Here is a 21516-nt window from a genome sequence, read left to right on the forward strand (position 1 = left end):
TTGCAGGAAGAATGGAACAAAATAAAACCTGAAACACTAAACCGCTTGGTATCCTCAGTACCAAAACGTGGTGAAAAGGAATGGCAACATTACAAAGTGGTAAATGCTTTACTGTCCCAACTTTTTTTGGAATGTGTTGCAGGTCTGAAATGCAGGAATGGATGTTTATTAATAAATGAAATTAAGTTGACCAGACAAAACATAAAATATATCAGGTTCATCCTGTCTGCAATGAAATAAAAGTCAAAGCAAATGTAAGATGTTTTTTTTTATTATTATTTGCATTTTCCATGCTGTCCCAACTTTTTCTGATTTGGGGTTGTACAATCACAGTTGTTTTAGTATATTATTAGCCTGTTTGGCTTTTCACCAAAAAAAAATTACTTCGCCTTAATAGCTCTTATGCTATATACTTGCAAGCTGCTGCTAGCCTGTTTATGATAATATTTCTCACATAAATGTAATATATTTAGCTTATTCTGAACATTACCTGTTTAGACAAGTATCAGATACAGTGCACAATAAAACATAAAAATAAACAGTCTAAAACAACTTCAGACTTAAGCAAAAACCTGAATTTTAATGATAATCCTGTGCAGATGAAATGTCTTTATTTGTAATATATACATATACACATGTACAATACAGTGAAGTTTGTTTTCTGCATATCCCAGCTTTTTTTAAAGCATGGTTCCCTGTACATCAGTGGCCTTGGGCCAGTACCCATAACCTCTTTCATAACCTCAGCCATGCTTTTGTAATGTGAGCAGCATGTGGTTTTATTAAAAAAAAATGCATGGACATCCCTGGAAAAGATGTCTTGAATGCAGCATATGTTGCTCAAAAGTCTTAATGTCCTTTTCTTTTCTTTTTTTTTCTTTCTTTTTGTGCTGATGCATCTAAAACATGTTTTGCAAAAAAGTGTTTATTGGATTTAGAAACTTGTGCAGCTGGCAAATAGTTATCTGAAATGTAATTCACTTTTAATGAAAGTGTCTCTCAGCAGGACAAATAATAATGCTTAAGTCAAAAGCATTTAGTATTATTTCTGGCAGAGAGCATCTTTATTTAGTCATTCTATATTCATATATTTTCTTATATATACACTTATTTTGACAGTTCATCCCAATAAAGATAAGCGTACATCTTTATAGACATTTATGTTAATATATTGAGGCACATCACAAACAAAGGAATTAAAAAGGAAATTGATTTCTGCATGTGTTTGTCTGAATAAAAAAGAGAGCAATTAACATTAGCAATATAATATTTATTATGAGTTTTCATATTCTCACTCTGTCTCCTCTTCCCACCTAAATTGCTTCTTATTAACGTTATTCCTTTTCCTAAAATGTATTTTAAAATAACAAAGCATTAATTGCCAAGCATAGCATAAATGCTCAAAATGTATCTTGATTTACTGGAATATAATTTATGATAAAAATATATTTTAATTGATGCTGTGGTCCAACCAGAATCAATCTTAATAATTCATATCACATAATTATTTACCATTTACAGCATAGAACCTTAAACAAGTACCCATCCACATACAGTATATGCATGCACCCACACAGTTTGTCAAAAGAGTGGTCTGAACTTTTGGACCTAGCATGGTTGTTTTTTCTTTGGTGCTGTCACTCTGACAGGATTCTTTGCATTATGCACATCTCTCTGAGTCATGGTTAATGATCGTGCTAAGAAAGACAATAAGCCTGTTACCGTGTGTCCTGCTTGCTTTACATGTGTCCACCTTGCTCAAACATCCATATATATACACTATATACTCACTGTCCATTTTATCAGCTCCACTTACCATATAGAAGCACTTTGTAGTTCTACAACTACTGACTGTAGTCCATCTGTTTCTCTGCATGCTTTGTTAGCCCCCTTTCATGCTGTTCTTCAATGGTCAGGACTCTCCCAGGACCACTACAAAGTAGTTATTATTTGGGTGGTGGGTCATTCTCAGCACTGCAGTGACACTGACATGGTGGTGGTGTGTTAGTGTGTGTTGTGCTTGTATGAGTGGATAAGACACATCAGTGCTGATGGAGTTTTGAAACACCTCACCGTCACTGCTGGACTGAAAATAGTCCACCAACCAAAAATATATCCAGCCAACAGCGCCCCGTGGAAAGCATCCTGTGACCACTAATAAAGGTCTAGAAGATGATCAACTCAAACAGCAGCAATAGATGAGCAATCGTCTTTTACTTTATATCTACATCAAGGTAGACCAACTAGGTAGGAGTGTCTAATAGAGTGGACAGTGAGTGGACACGGTATTTAAAAACTCCAGCAGCGCTACTGTGTTTGATCCACTCATACCAGCACAACACACACTAACACCACCACCATGTCATTGTCACTGCAATGCTGAGAATCATCCACCACCTAAATAATACCTGCTCTGTGGGGGTCCTGACCATTGAAGAACAGGGTGAAAGCAGCAAAGTATGTAGAGAAACAGATGGACTACAGTCAGTAATTGTAGAACTACAAAGTGCTCCTATATGGTAAGTGGAGCTGATAAAATGAACAGTGAGTGTAGAAACAAGGAGGTGGTTTTAATGTTATGGCTTATATATTTATATATACAGTATATATATACTGTATGTACAGTGTATCACAAAAGTGAGTACACCCCTCACATTTCTGCAGATATTTAAGTATATCTTTTCATGGGACAACACTGACAAAATGACACTTTGACACAATGAAAAGTAGTCTGTGTGCAGCTTATATAACAGTGTAAATTTATTCTTCCCTCAAAATAACTCAATATACAGCCATTAATGTCTAAACCACCGGCAACAAAAGTGAGTACACCCCTTAGTGAAAGTTCCTGAAGTGTCAATATTTTGTGTGGCCACCATTATTTCCCAGAACTGCCTTAACTCTCCTGGGCATGGAGTTTACCAGAGCTTCACAGGTTGCCACTGGAATGCTTTTCCACTCCTCCATGACGACATCACGGAGCTGGCGGATATTCGAGACTTTGCGCTCCTCCACCTTCCGCTTGAGGATGCCCCAAAGATGTTCTATTGGGTTTAGGTCTGGAGACATGCTTGGCCAGTCCATCACCTTTACCCTCAGCCTCTTCAATAAAGCAGTGGTCGTCTTAGAGGTGTGTTTGGGGTCATTATCATGCTGGAACACTGCCCTGCGACCCAGTTTTCGGAGGGAGGGGATCATGCTCTGCTTCAGTATTTCACAGTACATATTGGAGTTCATGTGTCCCTCAATGAAATGTAACTCCCCAACACCTGCTGCACTCATGCAGCCCCAGACCATGGCATTCCCACCACCATGCTTGACTGTAGGCATGACCCACTTATCTTTGTACCCCTTCACCTGATTGCCGCCACACATGCTTGAGACCATCTGTACCAAACAAATTAATCTTGGTCTCATCAGACCATAGGACATATTTCCAGTAATCCATGTCCTTTGTTGCCATGTCTTCAGCAAACTGTTTGCGGGCTTTCTTGTGTAGAGACTTCAGAAGAGGCTTCCTTCTGGGGTGACAGCCATGCAGACCAATTTGATGTAGTGTGCGGCGTATGGTCTGAGCACCGAAAGGCTGACCCCCCACCTTTTCAATCTCTGCAGCAATGCTGACAGCACTCCTGCGCCTATCTTTCAAAGACAGCAGTTGGATGTGACGCTGAGCACGTGCACTCAGCTTCTTTGGACGACCAACGTGAGGTCTGTTCTGAGTGGACCCTGCTCTTTTAAAACGCTGGATGATCTTGGCCACTGTGCTGCAGCTCAGTTTCAGGGTGTTGGCAATCTTCTTGTATCCTTGGCCATCTTCATGTAGCGCAACAATTCGTCTTTTAAGATCCTCAGAGAGTTCTTTGCCATGAGGTGCCATGTTGGAACTTTCAGTGACCAGTATGAGAGAGTGTGAGAGCTGTACTACTAAATTGAACACACCTGCCCCCTATGCACACCTGAGACCTAGTAACACTAACAAATCACATGACGTTTTGGAGGGAAAATGACAAGCAGTGCTCAATTTGGACATTTAGGGGTGCAGTCTCTTAGGGGTGTACTCACTTTTGTTGCCGGTGGTTTAGACATTAATGGCTGTATATTGAGTTATTTTGAGGGAAGAATAAATTTACACTGTTATATAAGCTGCACACAGACTACTTTTCATTGTGTCAAAGTGTCATTTTGTCAGTGTTGTCCCATGAAAAGATATATTTAAATATATGCAGAAATGTGAGGGGTGTACTCACTTTTGTGATACACAGTGTATCACAAAAGTGAGTACACCCCTCACATTTCTGCAGATATTTAAGTATATCTTTTCATGGGACAACACTGACAAAATGACACTTTGACACAATGAAAAGTAGTCTGTGTGCAGCTTATATAACAGTGTAAATTTATTCTTCCCTCAAAATAACTCAATATACAGCCATTAATGTCTAAACCACCGGCAACAAAAGTGAGTACACCCCTTAGTGAAAGTTCCTGGAGTGTCAATATTTTGTGTGGCCACCATTATTTCCCAGAACTGCCTTAACTCTCCTGGGCATGGAGTTTACCAGAGCTTCACAGGTTGCCACTGGAATGCTTTTCCACTCCTCCATGACGACATCACGGAGCTGGCGGATATTCGAGACTTTGCACTCCTTCACCTTCCGCTTGAGGATGCCCCAAAGATGTTCTATTGGGTTTAGGTCTGGAGACATGCTTGGCCAGTCCATCACCTTTACCCTCAGCCTCTTCAATAAAGCAGTGGTCGTCTTAGAGGTGTGTTTGGGGTCATTATCATGCTGGAACACTGCCCTGCGACCCAGTTTCCGGAGGTAGGGGATCATGCTCTGCTTCAGTATTTCACAGTACATATTGGAGTTCATGTGTCCCTCAATGAAATGTAACTCCCCAACACCTGCTGCACCCATGCAGTTCCAGACCATGGCATTCCCACCACCATGCTTGACTGTAGGCATGACACACTTATCTTTGTACTCCTCACCTGATTGCCGCCACACATGCTTGAGACCATCTGAACCAAACAAATTAATCTTGGTCTCATCAGACCATAGGACATGGTTCCAGTAATCCATGTCCTTTGTTGACATGTCTTCAGCAAACTGTTTGCGGGCTTTCTTGTGTAGAGACTTCAGAAGAGGCTTCCTTCTGGGGTGACAGCCATGCAGACCAATTTGATGTAGTGTGCGGCGTATGGTCTGAGCACTGACAGGCTGACCCCCCACCTTTTCAATCTCTGCAGCAATGCTGACAGCACTCCTGCGCCTATCTTTCAAAGACAGCAGTTGGATGTGACGCTGAGCACGTGCACTCAGCTTCTTTGGACGACCAACGCGAGGTCTATTCTGAGTGGACCCTGCTCTTTTAAAACGCTGGATGATCTTGGCCACTGTGCTGCAGCTCAGTTTCAGGGTGTTGGCAATCTTCTTGTAGCCTTGGCCATCTTCATGTAGCGCAACAATTCGTCTTTTAAGATCCTCAGAGAGTTCTTTGCCATGAGGTGCCATGTTGGAACTTTCAGTGACCAGTATGAGAGAGTGTGAGAGCTGTACTACTAAATTGAACACACCTGCTCCCTATGCACACCTGAGACCTAGTAACACTAACAAATCACATGACATTTTGGAGGGAAAATGACAAGCAGTGCTCAATTTGGACATTTAGGGGTGTAGTCTCTTAGGGGTGTACTCACTTTTGTTGCCGGTGGTTTAGACATTAATGGCTGTATATTGAGTTATTTTGAGGGAAGAATAAATTTACACTGTTATATAAGCTGCACACAGACTACTTTTCATTGTGTCAAAGTGTCATTTTGTCAGTGTTGTCCCATGAAAAGATATACTTAAATATCTGCAGAAATGTGAGGGGTGTACTCACTTTTGTGATACACTGTATATATATATATACTGTATATATACAGTGGGGCCAAAAAGTATTTAGTCAGCCACTGATTGTGCAGGTTCTCCTACTTAGTTAGATGAGGTTCTCCTACTTAGTTGGGGCTGTCGCTGGGCAACACGGACTCCACAAATTTTCTATGGGGTTGAGGTCTGGAGACTGGTTAGGCCACTCCAGGACCTTGAAATGCTTTTTACGGAGCCACTCCTTCGTTGCCCGAGCGGTGTGTTTGGGATCATTGTCATGCTGGAAGACCCAGCCACGTTCCATCTTCAATGCTCTCACTGATGGAAGGAGGTTTTGGCTTAAAATCTCACGATACATGGCCCCGTTCATTCTTCCCTTAACACGGATCAGTCGTCCTGTCCCCTTTGCAGAAAAACAGCCCCAAAGCATGATGTTTCCACCCCCATGCTTCACAGTAGGTATGGTGTTTACTTAGCATTCTTCTTCCTCCAAACACGACGTTGAGTTTTTACCAAAAAGTTCCATTTTGGTTTCATCTGACCACATGATATTCTCCCAATCCTCTTCTGGATCATCCATAAGCTCTCTGGCAAACTTCAGACGAGCCTGAACATGTACTGGCTTAAGCAGGGGGACACGCCTGGCACTGCAGGATTTGAGTCCCTCTCGACGTAGTGTTACTGATGGTAGCCTTGGTACTTTGGTCCCAGCTCTCTGCAGGTCATTCATCAGGTCCCTCTCATGATTATTTTGACCCCACGGGATGAGATCTTCACCCCAAGGGAGATTATCAATGGTCTTGTATGTCTTCCATTTTCTTACAATTGCTCCCACAGTTGATTTATTCACACCAACCTGCTTGCCTATTGTACATTCACTCTTCCCAGCCTGGTGCAGGTCTACAATTTTCTTCCTGGTGTCCTTCGACAGCTCTTTGGTCTTGGCCATGGTTGAGTTTGGAGTCTGACTGTTTGAGGCTGTGGACAGTTGTCTTTTATACAGATAACGATGTCAAACAGGTGCCATTAATACAGGTAACGAGTGGAGGACAGAAGAGCTTCTTAAAGAATAAGTTACAGGTCTGTGAGAGCCAGAAATCTTGCTTGTTTGTTATTGACCAAATACTTATTTTCCACCATCATTTACAAATAAATTCTTTAAAAATCCTACAATGTGATTTCCTGGATTTTTTTTTTTCTCATTTTGTCTCTCATAGTTGAAGTGTACCTATGATGAAAATTACAGACCTCTCTCATCTTTCTAAGTAGGAGAACCTGCACAATCAGTGGCTGACTAAATACTTTTTGACCCCACTGTATATATATATATATATATATATATATATATATATACAGTATATATATAATATATATATATAGATAGATAGATAGATAGATAGATAGATAGATAGATAGATAGATAGATAGATAGATAGATAGATAGATAGATAGATACTGTAGATAGATAGATAGATAGATAGATAGATAGATAGATAGATAGATAGATAGATAGATAGATAGATAGATAGATAGATAGATAGATAGATAGATAGATAGATAGATAGATTCGTTTGTCAGCAAAAACCGGAGCAAACCTCACATCCTGGCATTGCAACTTCAAGAGAAAGTGTGTGTCAGCAAATTTGCTGACGAAGAAAACAGGGTGAAGCTGAGAAATAAATAGAAGGCCTTGCCACACAAATTAAATCAGTGCTCATGAGTCACAGATGGCTGTCATTAAGAGAATGACAAGCCACCCATGTGACTCTGTGCTTCTTTTGACAGGCAAAAAGAGCCATGCAGAATGGCATGACTGCATTGTGGGCAGACTGCTGGCTATCACTTTGCAGCTGCCTGTTGGACCATACCTCCTTGATATAAAACTTGCAAGCTGTTCGACAGTCTGTGGTCACCCATGTCTGATTCTCTACTTAATGATGAAGCATACATTTTGTTAGGAGACAGATGTGGATTGCAGAAAGGCCAGTCAAGCACACACATTATTAAGGCACATTGTTGTAGAGTGTAAAGAATGAGGCGTGGTATTGTCTTGTTAAAATAATCACAACCTCTCAAGAAAATGTGTCGCCTTTTCTCTCTATGGGTTGGGCCCTGATGCACCCTGATTCCATGACAGTTGTTGCAGCCTTTATTGATAACAGTCTGGCTGGTCCTTTTCATCTTTGTCACAGAGAACCCAGGGTCATTTTTCTTTTAATCCATTGCTGAGCTTGGGCTCAGACAACTCGGCAGTGTTTCTGTGTAGAATTAATGTATGGCTTGAAGGTCACAGACGTTCAACAGTGGTTTCTGGCGTTACCATACACGGACTGAGATTTCTCCAGATTCCCTGAATCATTTATTAACATGTACTATAACAGATGGTTAAAGACCTATGTTATTTGCAATCCTGTGTTGAGAAATGTTCATTTTGAACTCAGATTATCTGTAAAGTTTGGCCACAACCCATCATTGCTTGTACAGACTGAGCTTTTGGTGGATTCTCTTTTTATACCCAGGGATGATTTCCCCACCTAAATATTCTATCATGTTTTTATTTTATTTTGCCTCAGTCCCAACTTGTTTTGAGTGTGCTGCAGCCATCATATTTTTAATGTGTTTCTATTTACAAAATACAATGAAGAAGATCAGTAAAAACATATATTTTTTACTCTTTATATTTATTTATCAAATAAAGATGTAGGAGAATAACCAAATCACAGACTCTTATGATAAATATGCTACACATTCTGAGGTAAATAAAGCTCATTCAGGTAGGGCTTTACTTAAGTCTATGTCAGGATCTTTTTAACTTAATTGCTTTTAACCAAAATCTGCAGACATAGATTACAAACAACAGTATGGGAGCATCGTTAATTGAAATTAACCCAGACTGCAACGTGACTCATCTACTGAATGAATTTGCCAGTAAGTCACCTTAAGTGTTGTGTCCTTCTGCATTACCATTGTGCCTGGCAGAAAAGACACAGAAGTGCAGATGATTGATGTGCCAGTCTTTCTTGACTGACAATTACCTTATAAAAAGTCAATTTGCTTTAGATAAAAGTTTTCCCTATCACACTTGCCATTTCCTTTGTCGCCACACTTGCATTTCTCTGAAACCGTGGTGCTAGGCTGCTTGGTCTGGTTGGGTTTTCTGCTAGTATGAGATGCTAGTATTCTGTATCTTTTTGGGAACTCACCCCGTTGTTGCGACATTTTGAACCTCTGGAATTGCCCCGGGGGAGGAGGTTGTCCAGGCACCAAGATGTCCTTTTTCCGGAGTGGATCCTATCCATAAACCCAAATTATGTACGAGGCACCAGTTGGTGAGGTCCGGTGCTGTTCATGCATTGCCGGGACTGGCAGGCTCTGAAAGTTTTCTACATTGTCAAAGACAACCAGAGCAGCCTGTCATATTGTCACATTCAGTTCTCAATCTTCAAGATACCTTTCCCATTCTCTGTTTAGGGCTGCGCATGTTGTTGCTAATGGTGTACTTAATTTGTTATTTTGTTTCTATTAATTTAGCCCTCTTTTTATTTGTGATTGTTGGCTTTTTGTTGGTGGCTTTTTAGCCACAGTGTAGTTTTATCTTGAGTAGTAAAATTTGCAACATGGTTTATATTTTCATTTTTGCATGTGTGTGGATTTGTCTCGTTCTTCAATAGAGATGTGCCTCCAGCCCGGTTACACAAACATACACAAACCATGTTATTACACTGTATTTCTTCAGATATCTAAATAACACTGGTTATTCGTTTTTCCTTCTGCTTGTCTGCACATCTACATTAATTTTAGATTTTTATCAGTTTAAAAAGTCCTGACAGAGGACTTTGTTTCTTTTCAAGGAGGATACTGAAAATAAAGCTGGAGTATCAAACTGTGAGACAGTGTCAGAGAGACTGCTATATGTGTGGGTGTACTGGGAAAAGGGAGGCAAAGAAGAGGAATGAATGCCTCCAGAATGTGGTCTGTGCCCTGCTGAGCCACTGGTGACTGCATGAGCTGCTTCATCATAAAGTTCAACTGGTTTGTCCACACACACACACACACACACACACACACACACACACACACACACACACGCACACACAGAAAGAGAGAGAGAGAGAGAGATAATTGCTACTTCCTGTGGTTCTCTCATCTGCTCCCCCACTCTCTCTCACCTGTCATCATATCAAATCAAGTGTGTCTATCTTCTTCCCTGCAGGCTGCCCCACTGTGTTTATAATTACACTTTAAAATTACTTGAACCCTATCCCCATCCTAATATTTTTCACCCATGTGTTCCTTCTGATCATACTCCTCTGCAGATATTTTCCTATCTTCATCATTAGCAATGGTGTTAATGCTTGGGTGCAGGCAGGACATAACATACTATTAAATCGTTTCTTATTTCATGCATAATGTGGGTTAATCTACATCTAGGCTTATAAATGTGCTTTTAATAACAGGACGCTAAAGACAGTATTTAGTTGGATTTTTTTTCTACACACATTACAATAAAGTGTTAAAAAAATCCCACACACTAATCCCACATTAGTATTATTGCGGTGCTGAGAATGGACCACCACCCAAATAACATTTGTTCAGTGTGGGTCCCTTTCAATTAATAAACAAGGTACATATGATTAACAGTATAAAAAGTATAAAAAGCAACAGATGTGCTACAGTCAGTAAATGTATACCAACAAAGTCCATCTGGATGGTAGCTGTAGCTTATAAAATAATTACTGAATGATCATACCACATAGGTGCATAGGTCCAAATTTCTAATTGCTTCAGCAAATGCGACCTCCCACTGCTGGTTGAGGCACCTGCACAAGGGGTGGAAAACTCGGAGAGCAGTATAGCATGTCTCTCCATGTGCAATCTAGTCATTTGTTGGTTAAGAAAGCCTGAAGGGTAAATAAAAAGTGGCTACCAACTTTACAAGTTTCAGATGGGCCATGGAATAACCTGCTGCAAATGAGGAATTGGAACTGACTAGATTATCCATTACCAACAAGGTTTTTTTTTGTTTTTTTAAGTTGCCCTAATTTACTAAGCTACCATCAAAACTGGGGTAGTCAGCAGCAAAAGGAAACAATCAGAAAATACAGCTGCAACAATTGCAGCTACCTAAGAAACAATGTTGCAGAATGCAACATGCACAACTGCATTCACAGTTACAAGTCTGTGAATGCAATAATGATGCCAAGGAAAAGCATTCAGGATATCACGCTAAATACATTAATTCAAGAAACTGAAATCACAGAAGTGAAAACAGCGTGGATGTATGGTCTCAATTATCAAAGTGTCTAACAAATGATTTTCTACTTACCAGCGCACTTGGTGCGTGTGATAAGTGGAGGTCCTGGAGGGCCAGTACCTCCTTCTCCTGGTCGTGTCAGTAAAACCTTTATTTCATATTCCACATCCGGATCTAGGTGCCACAGTTTGTATGTTGGTGCATCCACAATGTGAGTCTCAGCCCAGTTGCCAGTGGTTGTGCGGTACTCTACCTCTTTGAGGATGATGGGCCCATCACCAATGATAGAGTTAGCATTTGGCTTGATCCACAAGTAGGTGGCACCAACTGAAAGAAGTTCAGGAGGGGCAATTGGAGTTGGTGGAGCTGAAAAATATAATACATTTTTAGTTAAGGTTTTAATTTTTTCTTTTTTTACTAACATATTTGTGTTATAATGCAAGTTCAGCAGTATCATACACTAACTGAGCACTTCATTAGGCACACCTATCTGGTACATACATTCGTTGATTATTTTATAAGCTACACATACCATACAGATAAACTTATATACTGTAGGTATACAATTAATTGGTGTTCTCCATCTGATGCTCTGAAAACTGTTACCCTCTGTATCCCATTTATTAATCAAAAATGAACTACCACTGATCAAACTTTGCTTGAATGGTGGATCAATCTTAGCAGTGCAATGACACTAACAAAATAAAGTGGGTTGTTATGGTATTAGAGAACACCTGGTCACTGTACGGCTGCCCGCGGGCCACATCCGTCCCTTTGGCTGTCCACAGCCCACATGAGATCAGTGGCAATTAAAAATCAGATTGTATTTAGCTTCACCGTAATGTGATGGCAACAAAACTGAGTGTGATTAATAGAAACGGTCGAGTTTTAACAAGACATGAAGTATTTATTTACATAAGTCAGATGTACAGCTGTTGAATGAACACAATTTAAATCTAGGTTTTAAATCACCGTTACGGTACTACACATGGAGAAATACAAGAACGATGCAGAGCGTCACATCTTAAGCTTTGCTAGCTAAACTGCAAAAGCAACAAGGACTTGTTTTTACACATCCAGGGCTAGCTTAGTGATTTCCAAAAAGAATATCCAACAATAACAAAGGACTGAAAAACAGCAAATAAGGTAATTTAAAAAATAGCAATAGCACTTTGTGTAAAGTTTATTTAAAACCTGCACATTTTGTTCACACCTATTTTCTGAAAAAATTTTAATTACGATTAAATAGTGAAATAATGTTGATGTTTTTACTCACCCTGCTTCTCATTTTCATTACCTGATTGTAACATCAACTCTTAAATACAGCTTATCATAACTGTACAATTTCCTGCTTTTTATAAAGAGATAAAATGAATATTGAGCATAATTAAGGTCCAGCCCTCCACAACAGTGTACAGTTAGAGACTAGAGGTATTTTATTTATTCATTCACTATGTGTGTCAATCTACTTCTAGTTTTTTTTTTATTACTGAAGACTTTCTGATCACAAGAGCATGGTGATAATCAGCCATAACATTAAAACCACCTCCTTGTTTCTACACTCACTGTCCATTTTATCAGCTCCACTTACCATATAGAAGCACTTTGTAGTTCTGCAATTACTGACTGTAGTCCATCTATTTATCTACATACCTTTTTAGCCTGCTTTCACCCTGTTCTTCAATGGTCAGGACCCCCACAGGGCCACCACAGAGTAGGTATTATTTAAGTGGTGGATGATTCTCACTGACATGGTGGTGGTGTGTTAGTGTGTGTTGTGATGGTATGAGTGGATCAGACACAGCAGCGCTAATGAAGTTTTTAAATACCGTGTCCACTCACTGTCCACTCTATTAGACACTCCTACCTAGTTGGACCACCTTGTAGATGTAAAGTCAGAGACGATATATTGGCTGGATATATTTTAGGTTGGTGGACTATTCTCAGTCCAACAATGACAGTGAGGTGTTTAAAAACTCCATCAGGGCTGCTGTGTCTTATCCACTCATACCAGCACAACACACACTAACACACCACCACCATGTCATTGTCACTGCAGTGCTGAGAATGATCCACCACCCAAATAATACCTGCTCTGTAGTGGTCCTGTGGGGGTCCTGACCATTAAAGAACAGGGTGAAAGCAGGCTAAAAAAGTATGCAGAGAAATTGATGGACCTCCAAACTTCATGTGGCCTTCAGATTAGCTCAAGAACAGTGTGTAGAGAGCTTCATGGAATGGGTTTCCATGGCCGAGCAGCTGCATCCAAGCCTTACATCTCCAAGCGCAATGCAAAGCTTCAGATGCAGTGCTGTAAAGCACGCCGCCACTGGACTCTAGAGCAGTGGAGACGTGTTCTCTGAAATGACAAATCGCGCTTCTCCATCTGGCAATCTGATATACGAGTCTAGTTTGGCGGTTGCCAGGAGAACGGTACATGTCTGACTGCATTGTGCCAAGTGTAAAGTTTGGTGGAGGGGGAATTATGGTGTGAGGTTGTTTTTCAGGAGTTGGGCTCAGCCCCTTAGTTCCAGTGAAAGGAACTCTTAATGCTTCAGCATACCAAGAGATTTTGGACAATTTCATGCTCCCAACTTTGTGGAAACAGTTTGGAGATGGCCCCTTCCTTTTCCGACATGACTGCACACCAGTGCACAAAGCAAGGTCCATAACGACATGAATGAGCGAGTTTGGTGTGGAAGAACTTGACTGGCCTGCTTGAGTCCTAACCTCAACCCGACTGAACACCTTTGGGATGAATTAGAGCGGAGGCTGCGAGCCAGGCCTTCTCGTCCAACATCAGTGTCTGACCCCACAAATGCGCTTCTGAAAAATGGTCAAAAATTCCCATAAACACACTCCTAAACCTTGTGGAAAGCCTTCCCAGAAGAGTCGAAGCTGTTATAGCTGCAAAGGGTGGGCCGACATCATATTAAACCCTATGGATTAAGAATGGGATGTCACTCAAGTTCATATGCATGTGAAGGCAGACGAGCGAATACTTTTGGCAATATATATATACTGTATATATATATATATATATATATATATATATATATATATATATATAGTATATATATATATATATATATATATATATATATATATATATATATATATATATATATATATATATATACGTATATACGTTGTCTGACGCTAAAATACATATTTGTATGTTGGACAATATCATTCACTTGTGCTTAAAAAAAAACATTTTTTTCATTCTTTCCACTCTTTCTGCTGATTCACAACCCTTTTACTCACTTACCTGCTTCTCTTACCTACTTACAATTTTTCATCTACAACAAGCCCAAAATCTGTCCACTGGATTCTGTCACATCTACAATCCTTCAGAAAATATTCTAAAACCTTCTTCCCTTCATAACACCCAGTAACAATTCATTCACATCAGGTACTGTCCCTATAAGCAAAGGGTTTTTTCCACTTCCTAGAAAGTGGTTGTGGTGGATGGCTTCCTATAACAAAGGTAAATCCTACCAGGTGTAAAAGAAGAGATCTACAACGCCAAATCAGAAAAATAGCTGTGACAGTTTTATGAATGCAAAATGAAAGTGCAGTCTATCTCACGTTTACCTTTGTTTCATTGTAGCAAACCCAAGATATTTGACATTTTGTCTGGTCAGCTTTAATTCATTTATTAATATACATCCATTGTTGCATTTCAGGCCTGCAAAGCATTCTAAATAATAAAAATATTATTATTATTTATTTGGATTTAAATGTCATGTTTTACACACATTGGTTACATTAATGACAGGACAAGTAGTTACTAATTACACAAGATTCATCAGTTCACAAGTTTAAAGTCAAACACAGTCATGGACAATTTTGTGTCTCCAATTCACCTCACCTGCGGACTGTGGGAGGAAACTGGAGCTCCTAGAGGAAACCCACAGTGATGTCAACAGATGAATCATGATTTAGTACAAAAGCAAAATCCGCAAAAGGCTGAGTCTTTGAGGTGCAAAGATGGGCAGGGAATCTCCAATTTCCCAACAAATGTGTGAAAAACAATGTTCCTCAAAGAAACTTTGGATGGGATTTGCATATTTTCCCCTCTAGAGTACATGATATCATTGAATAATTCAAAGAATCTGGAGGAATTTTAGTGCATAAAGAGCAATGGCACAAACCTCAGATGCCTCACAAATGCCAGTTAAAATTTCACTGTGCAAAACAGAAGTCATGTCCACAAGTAGTGTTAAGTTCTCTGGGCTTTCATGCATCAGGAATTGATTGATTGGTAGATTGATTACTTTATTGATCCACAAAGGGAAATTGCAGTGTTACAGCAGCAGTTCACAAACATCACAAGTTCCACACAAACAAGTCCATGTAGAGCAATAGAAAATAAAATACAATTACAAAAGTAATGTAATGTAAATAGAAGCCATAAAATATAAATGTATACAAGAATATAAAGAATATAAAAGACAAAATGCATAACACAGTGGAAATGTGTATTGTGGTCAGACATATCAGTATTTCAGATCTTTTTTTAGAAGAAATAGATGCCATGTGCTCGGAACAAAACACGATAAGAACTTTTATCAGCAACAAGTCCAAAAGCCAGAGTCTGTTATGGTATGGGGATGTGTCAGTGCCCTTGGCAAAGGTAATTTACACCTCTATGATGCCAGCATTAATGCAGAAAAGTACACTGAGATTTTAGAGCAACATATGCTGCTTTCAAGATGGCCCCTTTTTCAGGGACGTCCATACATTTTTCAAAAAGGCGCAAACCACATGCTGCACACAGGCCAGTACCCATACAAGAGGGTACAGGTACTGGCCTGACCTGCTTGCAGTCCTCAGTGGAGCATATGTGAAACTTTGTTTTGTTTTGGCTAGCCAGCTATTATTTTTGGCTCATGTTGCTAACTTTACTCCATTATGCCAGTTGTTTTTCTACAACATCAAAAAAATGGGCTTTTCCTCTGTATGGAAGCTACACAGATTCTTGTCCAGTTTCTTGTCATATTAAGACTGGACCACGGCAAATACTTTCTGGCAGTTTTTTTCATGGCCAACATCAGACCTCTGCAAAGGATTTGGTTTATAATCTGAACGATTATTTACACATTGCCTCACTGCTGTGCTTTCCAAATAGCACCGTGTATGGCTGCCACAGTGGGTTGTGGTTTTTTTTTTTTGCTTGTAAATGTAGTATTATGCTATAGTGGCATGAGATCTTACACCAGAGAGGAACTCATTAACATTTCCCAACTTTCTCACATCATCTGTGGAATTACTGGACATTTTAGTCAAAGGTGCAATCTCCATTGTTCACACAATGAAAGACAGAAGAAAAGGAAAACATGTCTGTGCGCTTGTGTGTCTTTGCAGATGCAATTTGCTAACTCCATTACTGGAAATATTTATCTCGAAAATGTGTTTACTATGCAACAAACGAGAAGAATTTCAGCTGCTGGTGAGCAAAAATATAGACATCTTTTTTTCCTTATCTTCTGTTTTGTGCCTCTTGGAAACTTGGCTGTGTCAATTTATACCAGACTCTGTGCTGCAGCTGGCAAGCTTCTAGCTGTTCAGAGCGAATCATGACACATAGCTATCCGGCAAAGTAAAGGGTGGAGGTATCTGTTTCTATATCAACAGCTGCTGGTGCAATGATGTGACAGTGATCCTGCAAAACTGTTCTCCTGTCCTGGAAACTTTAATAATTAACTGGAAACCATTCTACTCTCTCGGTCTCTAGATTCCACTGCATGCAGACGTGCAGCACACAGAGGAGGCACAGCACATGCTTGCCAAACAGATAATGGAGGTGGAACAAACGAATTAACTTCTATATTATTATTCTTGGCGATTTTAATTCTTGACTTCATCAATCCAGTCAGACAGATTGTGCACAAAGGGAGAAATTTCAAGACCACTGTTACCCTAACCAGGTGTGGTCGAACAACAAAGATCACATGAAGAGCAAGGCGAATAATAGTCTGCGAGATCACAAAGGAACCCAGGGTAACTTCTCTGCAACTAAAGGCCTTTCTCACATTGGCTAGTGTTCATGAATCAGAAGAACACTGAACAATAATGGTGTGCACGGAAGGATTGCAAGAAGAAAGCTGCGGCACTTCAAAAAGAATATTGCTGCCCGTCTGCAGTTTGCTAAAGATCACATGGACAAGCCAGAAAGCTACTGGCACAATGTTTTGTAGACGGATGAGACCAAAATAGATCTTTTTGGTTTAAATGAGAAGTGTTGTGTTTAAAGAAAAGTAAGCACTGCATTCCAGCATAAGAACTTTATCCCATCTCTAAAACAAAGTGGTGGTAGTATCATGGTTTGGGCCTGTTTTGCTGCATCTGTGCCAGGACAGCTTGCCATCACTATACCAGTATATCAGTATACCAGCAAATTCTGAAGGTTATTCAAAGAACTTTTGTCCATGAGTTGCATCTCAAGAGAACGTTGGTTATGTAGCAAGACAATGACCCTCAGCACCCAAGTCTTTCCACAAAAGTATGGTTTAAAAAGAGTAAAGTTAATGTTTTGGAATGGCCAAGTCAAAGTCCTGACCTTAATCCAATAAAATGTTGTGAAAGAATGTGAAGCGAGCAGTTCATGGGAGGAAACCCACCAACATAATAGAGTTAAAGCTGTTTTGTATGATGGAATTCCTCCAAGCCAATGTACAGGACTGATCAACAGTTACCGGAAACATTTAGTTGCAGTAATTGCTGTCCAACATCTGCAACACCTGCAGTCAAAACTTTTCAATTATTTGCAATGAGTTTTTTTTTTTACATTGCTATAACAGAATGTCACCCTACTCTTCTTTGAAATATTGTTTTAATTCTGGTTTTGAGTATAAACTGCCTGTTTAAGGTCCTGCCAGATTAGTCAAATTAGTCAAATCAGCCCCAGACCATTACCACCACCATGTTTGACTGTTAGTTTGATGATGATTTTATGATGATTTTTCATTGTGGAATGTAGTGTTAGCTTTATGCCAGATGTAATGGGATCCACGTCTACCAAAAATTTCCACTGTTGACTCTTCAGTCCACATAATACTATCCCAAAAGTATTGGAGGTCATTTAGATATTTACTGGCAAATGCTCTTTGTTCTTTTTGGTCAGCAGTTAATTGCTCCCTGCAGCTCTCCTATGGCTGTCTTTTTTTTGCCCAGTGTCTTTCTTATTGTGAAATCATGTACATTGACCTTAACCGAGGCAAGTGAGGCCTGCAGTTCTTTAGGTGGTCATCTGGGTTCCTTTTGTGATGCCCGGCTAAGTAATCTATGTGTTTTTGATGAAATTTTGGTAAGCTGATCACTTCTGGAAAGGTTCCATGTTCACTCCATTTCTGGATAATGGCTCTCATTGGGGTTTACTGTTGTTCCAGAGACTTAGCAATGGCTTTGAAAACCCTTTCCAGACCCTTCCCTTTATATGTATTTGACTCTCATTAGAATGTATCATCATATGCTACTTTTGAGACCTGCTGCTTAGTCTGTTTCACGTTGCTCGACAGGTTCTGTTTACGATGTTTAGATTTAACAGGTCTGGCAGAAATTACACCTGGGTTTGGCTAGTGAAACTGATTCCAATGATTAACTGAATTTGGTTAACTGGTTTATTTAGTAGCTAAGGTAATTAGTTTTTCATATATAGGACATGGTATGGCTGAAAAAAGTTTTTACTTCAATAAATGAAATCATTTTCAAAAGCATTTTGTGTTTGCCTGGGCTATATGTGTTATCTATTTTGATGATATAAAACATTTAAATGTGACAAATATGCAAAAAAAGATGACATTCTTTTTCATAGCACTGTTGCCAATCGTGTTTGTGTAGACGCCTGGCTGACCAATAGCACCTGCTGAGATTCTAACCTAGATGTCAGCAGTGACGGGCCAATGTACTAATCCACTCAGCCACCCAAGCCATTATTAAACCCAGAATTTTAATTTTGGTAAAGTAAGAGTTTTAAAACTAGTCAGAATACCAGGCTAAATTACAGTGTACCTGCAACATGCCCAGCTGCTTTGCCCATGCTGATCGGTACGTTGGGTGGAGATTTAATGCAGATTTAATATAATTCTACACAGAGCTCCAGAAATGGACTGGACAATATTATTGGCACTTTTTTAAAATTGTAAGAGACAATCAGATTTCAATCATGTGATTCTCCTTTAATTTGTCCTTAAACTCATCTGGCAAGTAATAAGTGCTGGCATTAATGAAATCACACTTTCAATTAGACTGAATGGAAGAAAGTGACTCAATCTTTGTTTCTGTATGTAGCACACTAAGTGAAATAAAAGCAGTTAATGAAATAAAGCAATTGTTCAAGCATAGACAAGTTCCAAAGAATTTAATGTTCCTGTCTTTTAATGGGCCAATCTGCAATACAGATTGACAGGGGGTGCAAGTTACAGTATCGTGTACAGCTGCCATGCCATTATGCCCATGCAGGGGGCATGAAGTTGCAGGTGATTTAAAGTGCCAGTTTCTGAAATTGGAAGTCTGTCTCCGATGCAACTGTGAGGGTGCTTTAAATATTGACTTTGCTGGCTCCCCTCACCCCTGGCTCATTGTGTTGAGTGTGTTTCAGTCAGTTGCACACTCCGTGAGGCCGGTGTGCTAGGCTGGACTATGCCCGGCTTATTTTTCCTCTGTCTTTTATACCGGCATTCTTTTGATCCTATTCCTAAGAGCTCAGCTGGCATCCTGCTATATTTTGTTTCCACACAATATGCATCCTTGACATCTGCCTTTTCTGATGTTTGCTGGGGGCTGTGTATGCTGAAGTCCCTGTGGGATCAATGTCCCTCTTTTTCTGGGCAAGCTTGTAGAATATGATGTCCCTACTCACACTTGCACTTGTCTATCTGTACTATCGCTTGTCCACTTCAGGCTCCAGATTTTAATTTGGTTTTGTAATTCAAAGGCTATGTAATCGAAAATGTTGGGGGAGGGGGTGCTTGCAATTTATTTGGACAACAAGTTAGAATGCTGCTTTAAAATCGCTGGGGCGTCCGTTATTCGTACTGTTTTGAGATGTTCGACTGTTCGGATCACATATAACGGTGTAGCGGAAAGCTGCTAGAGAAATATACCATGAATTATTCTTAAATATTCTCTCTTCATCTGGCCTTCATCCATTCAAAGGACCTCTCATGCCAGGGTCTGTTTAATCTCTGGATCTTACAACCCCAAAAGAGAACCTGAAGCTTCTTCCTCCACACTCATAGGCACCAAGAGCCATAAGGGTCACAGCTCTGTTCTTTCTTCTTAAGTGATATCCTAACTTCTTTTACAACCTCTCTGGGGGTAAGGGACACCAGACTGGTACCAGAAGGAATAAACCCCCAATCTACTTCCTTTCTTTGGGTATGAAAATCAAGCATCCCAAGTCTAAACTTTCAAAGACAATTTACTTTCCTTAACCAAACACACACACACATACATACACTCATTTTAAATTTCAGTGACCTGAAACGGGATCTGGGCCATGATCTACTCGATTTGGAAAAGAACTAAGCCAAGTTAATTCTACCAAAGACAATCCAACAACTGTCGTAATGTCTAGGAATAGTATTTTCAGACATACTGTCCCCATGAGTATTCTTTTATGTATTCTTTCTATTTTGCTTACCGTCTTTGCTTCAAATTATAGTGTTAAGAATTATGTTATACCAGTACCCTGTATACAAGGCTAAAAACATTTGTAATACATGCTAAAATCACATATGTAACTATGTCTGTGTATAGGACCTGTTTAATCTATATATTGGTATTTACATTTTGTTATTTTATTATGTTAGTGATATTAAGAGTTAACTTTTACAATAATATAAGTTCTTTTTGTGAGCTAACTTAGAATGTTTTTGTCACAACTAAGCTTTTAGCATCACCTACTGACCACAAGTGGTTAACCTGCATGGCGTGGGCAGCACCAATTACGTCACGTGACCTCAAGGAAAGTTAATCTCCTATTGGCTACCTCCACTAAAAGCCACACCTCTCTAAATGAGTTGAAAAGAGGCGGCACGGCCATTCAAAGTTTCATGCTTTTAGAAAGAATTATTAGCTCTCTCCAGAGTTCAGAATGCAGCTTACTCAGAAAGTGTTCGCGCAGCTGATGCTGACACACGAATCGACTCAGTTGTTTGGTTCATCATTCATGTTTTTGCAAGTTTGGATTCCTCTTGAATTGTCTGCTTCTGAACTTTACCACTGGTCAAGGTAAAGTTCCTATTTGACTGCGTGGAGAGAATCCAAACTCTTTAACGAATTGCACAGCACGTGCAGACCTTTGTGCTTCGCATCTGTACATCTGCGGTGATGAAGAAAAATTGCCAGTGGTGCCCTGTAATTGATTATTAGCAATCA

At 39.8% G+C, this 21516-nt stretch overlaps 1 protein-coding gene across 4 annotated transcripts in view; it reads right to left on the reverse strand.

Moving 5' to 3' along the window:
* ptprt (protein tyrosine phosphatase receptor type T) overlaps positions 1–21516 on the reverse strand; it is a 281354-nt gene that overhangs the window by 164792 nt on the left and 95046 nt on the right. For all 4 annotated transcript variants that reach the window (XM_062997565.1, XM_062997564.1, XM_062997566.1 and 1 more), the window contains exon 6: positions 11203–11496. In XM_062997565.1, coding sequence (XP_062853635.1) covers positions 11203–11496 — 294 coding nt within the window. The remainder of the gene's footprint in view (positions 1–11202; positions 11497–21516) is intronic.

Source organism: Trichomycterus rosablanca, chromosome 6, assembly GCF_030014385.1.
Source record: "Trichomycterus rosablanca isolate fTriRos1 chromosome 6, fTriRos1.hap1, whole genome shotgun sequence".
NCBI lineage: Eukaryota > Metazoa > Chordata > Actinopteri > Siluriformes > Trichomycteridae > Trichomycterus > Trichomycterus rosablanca.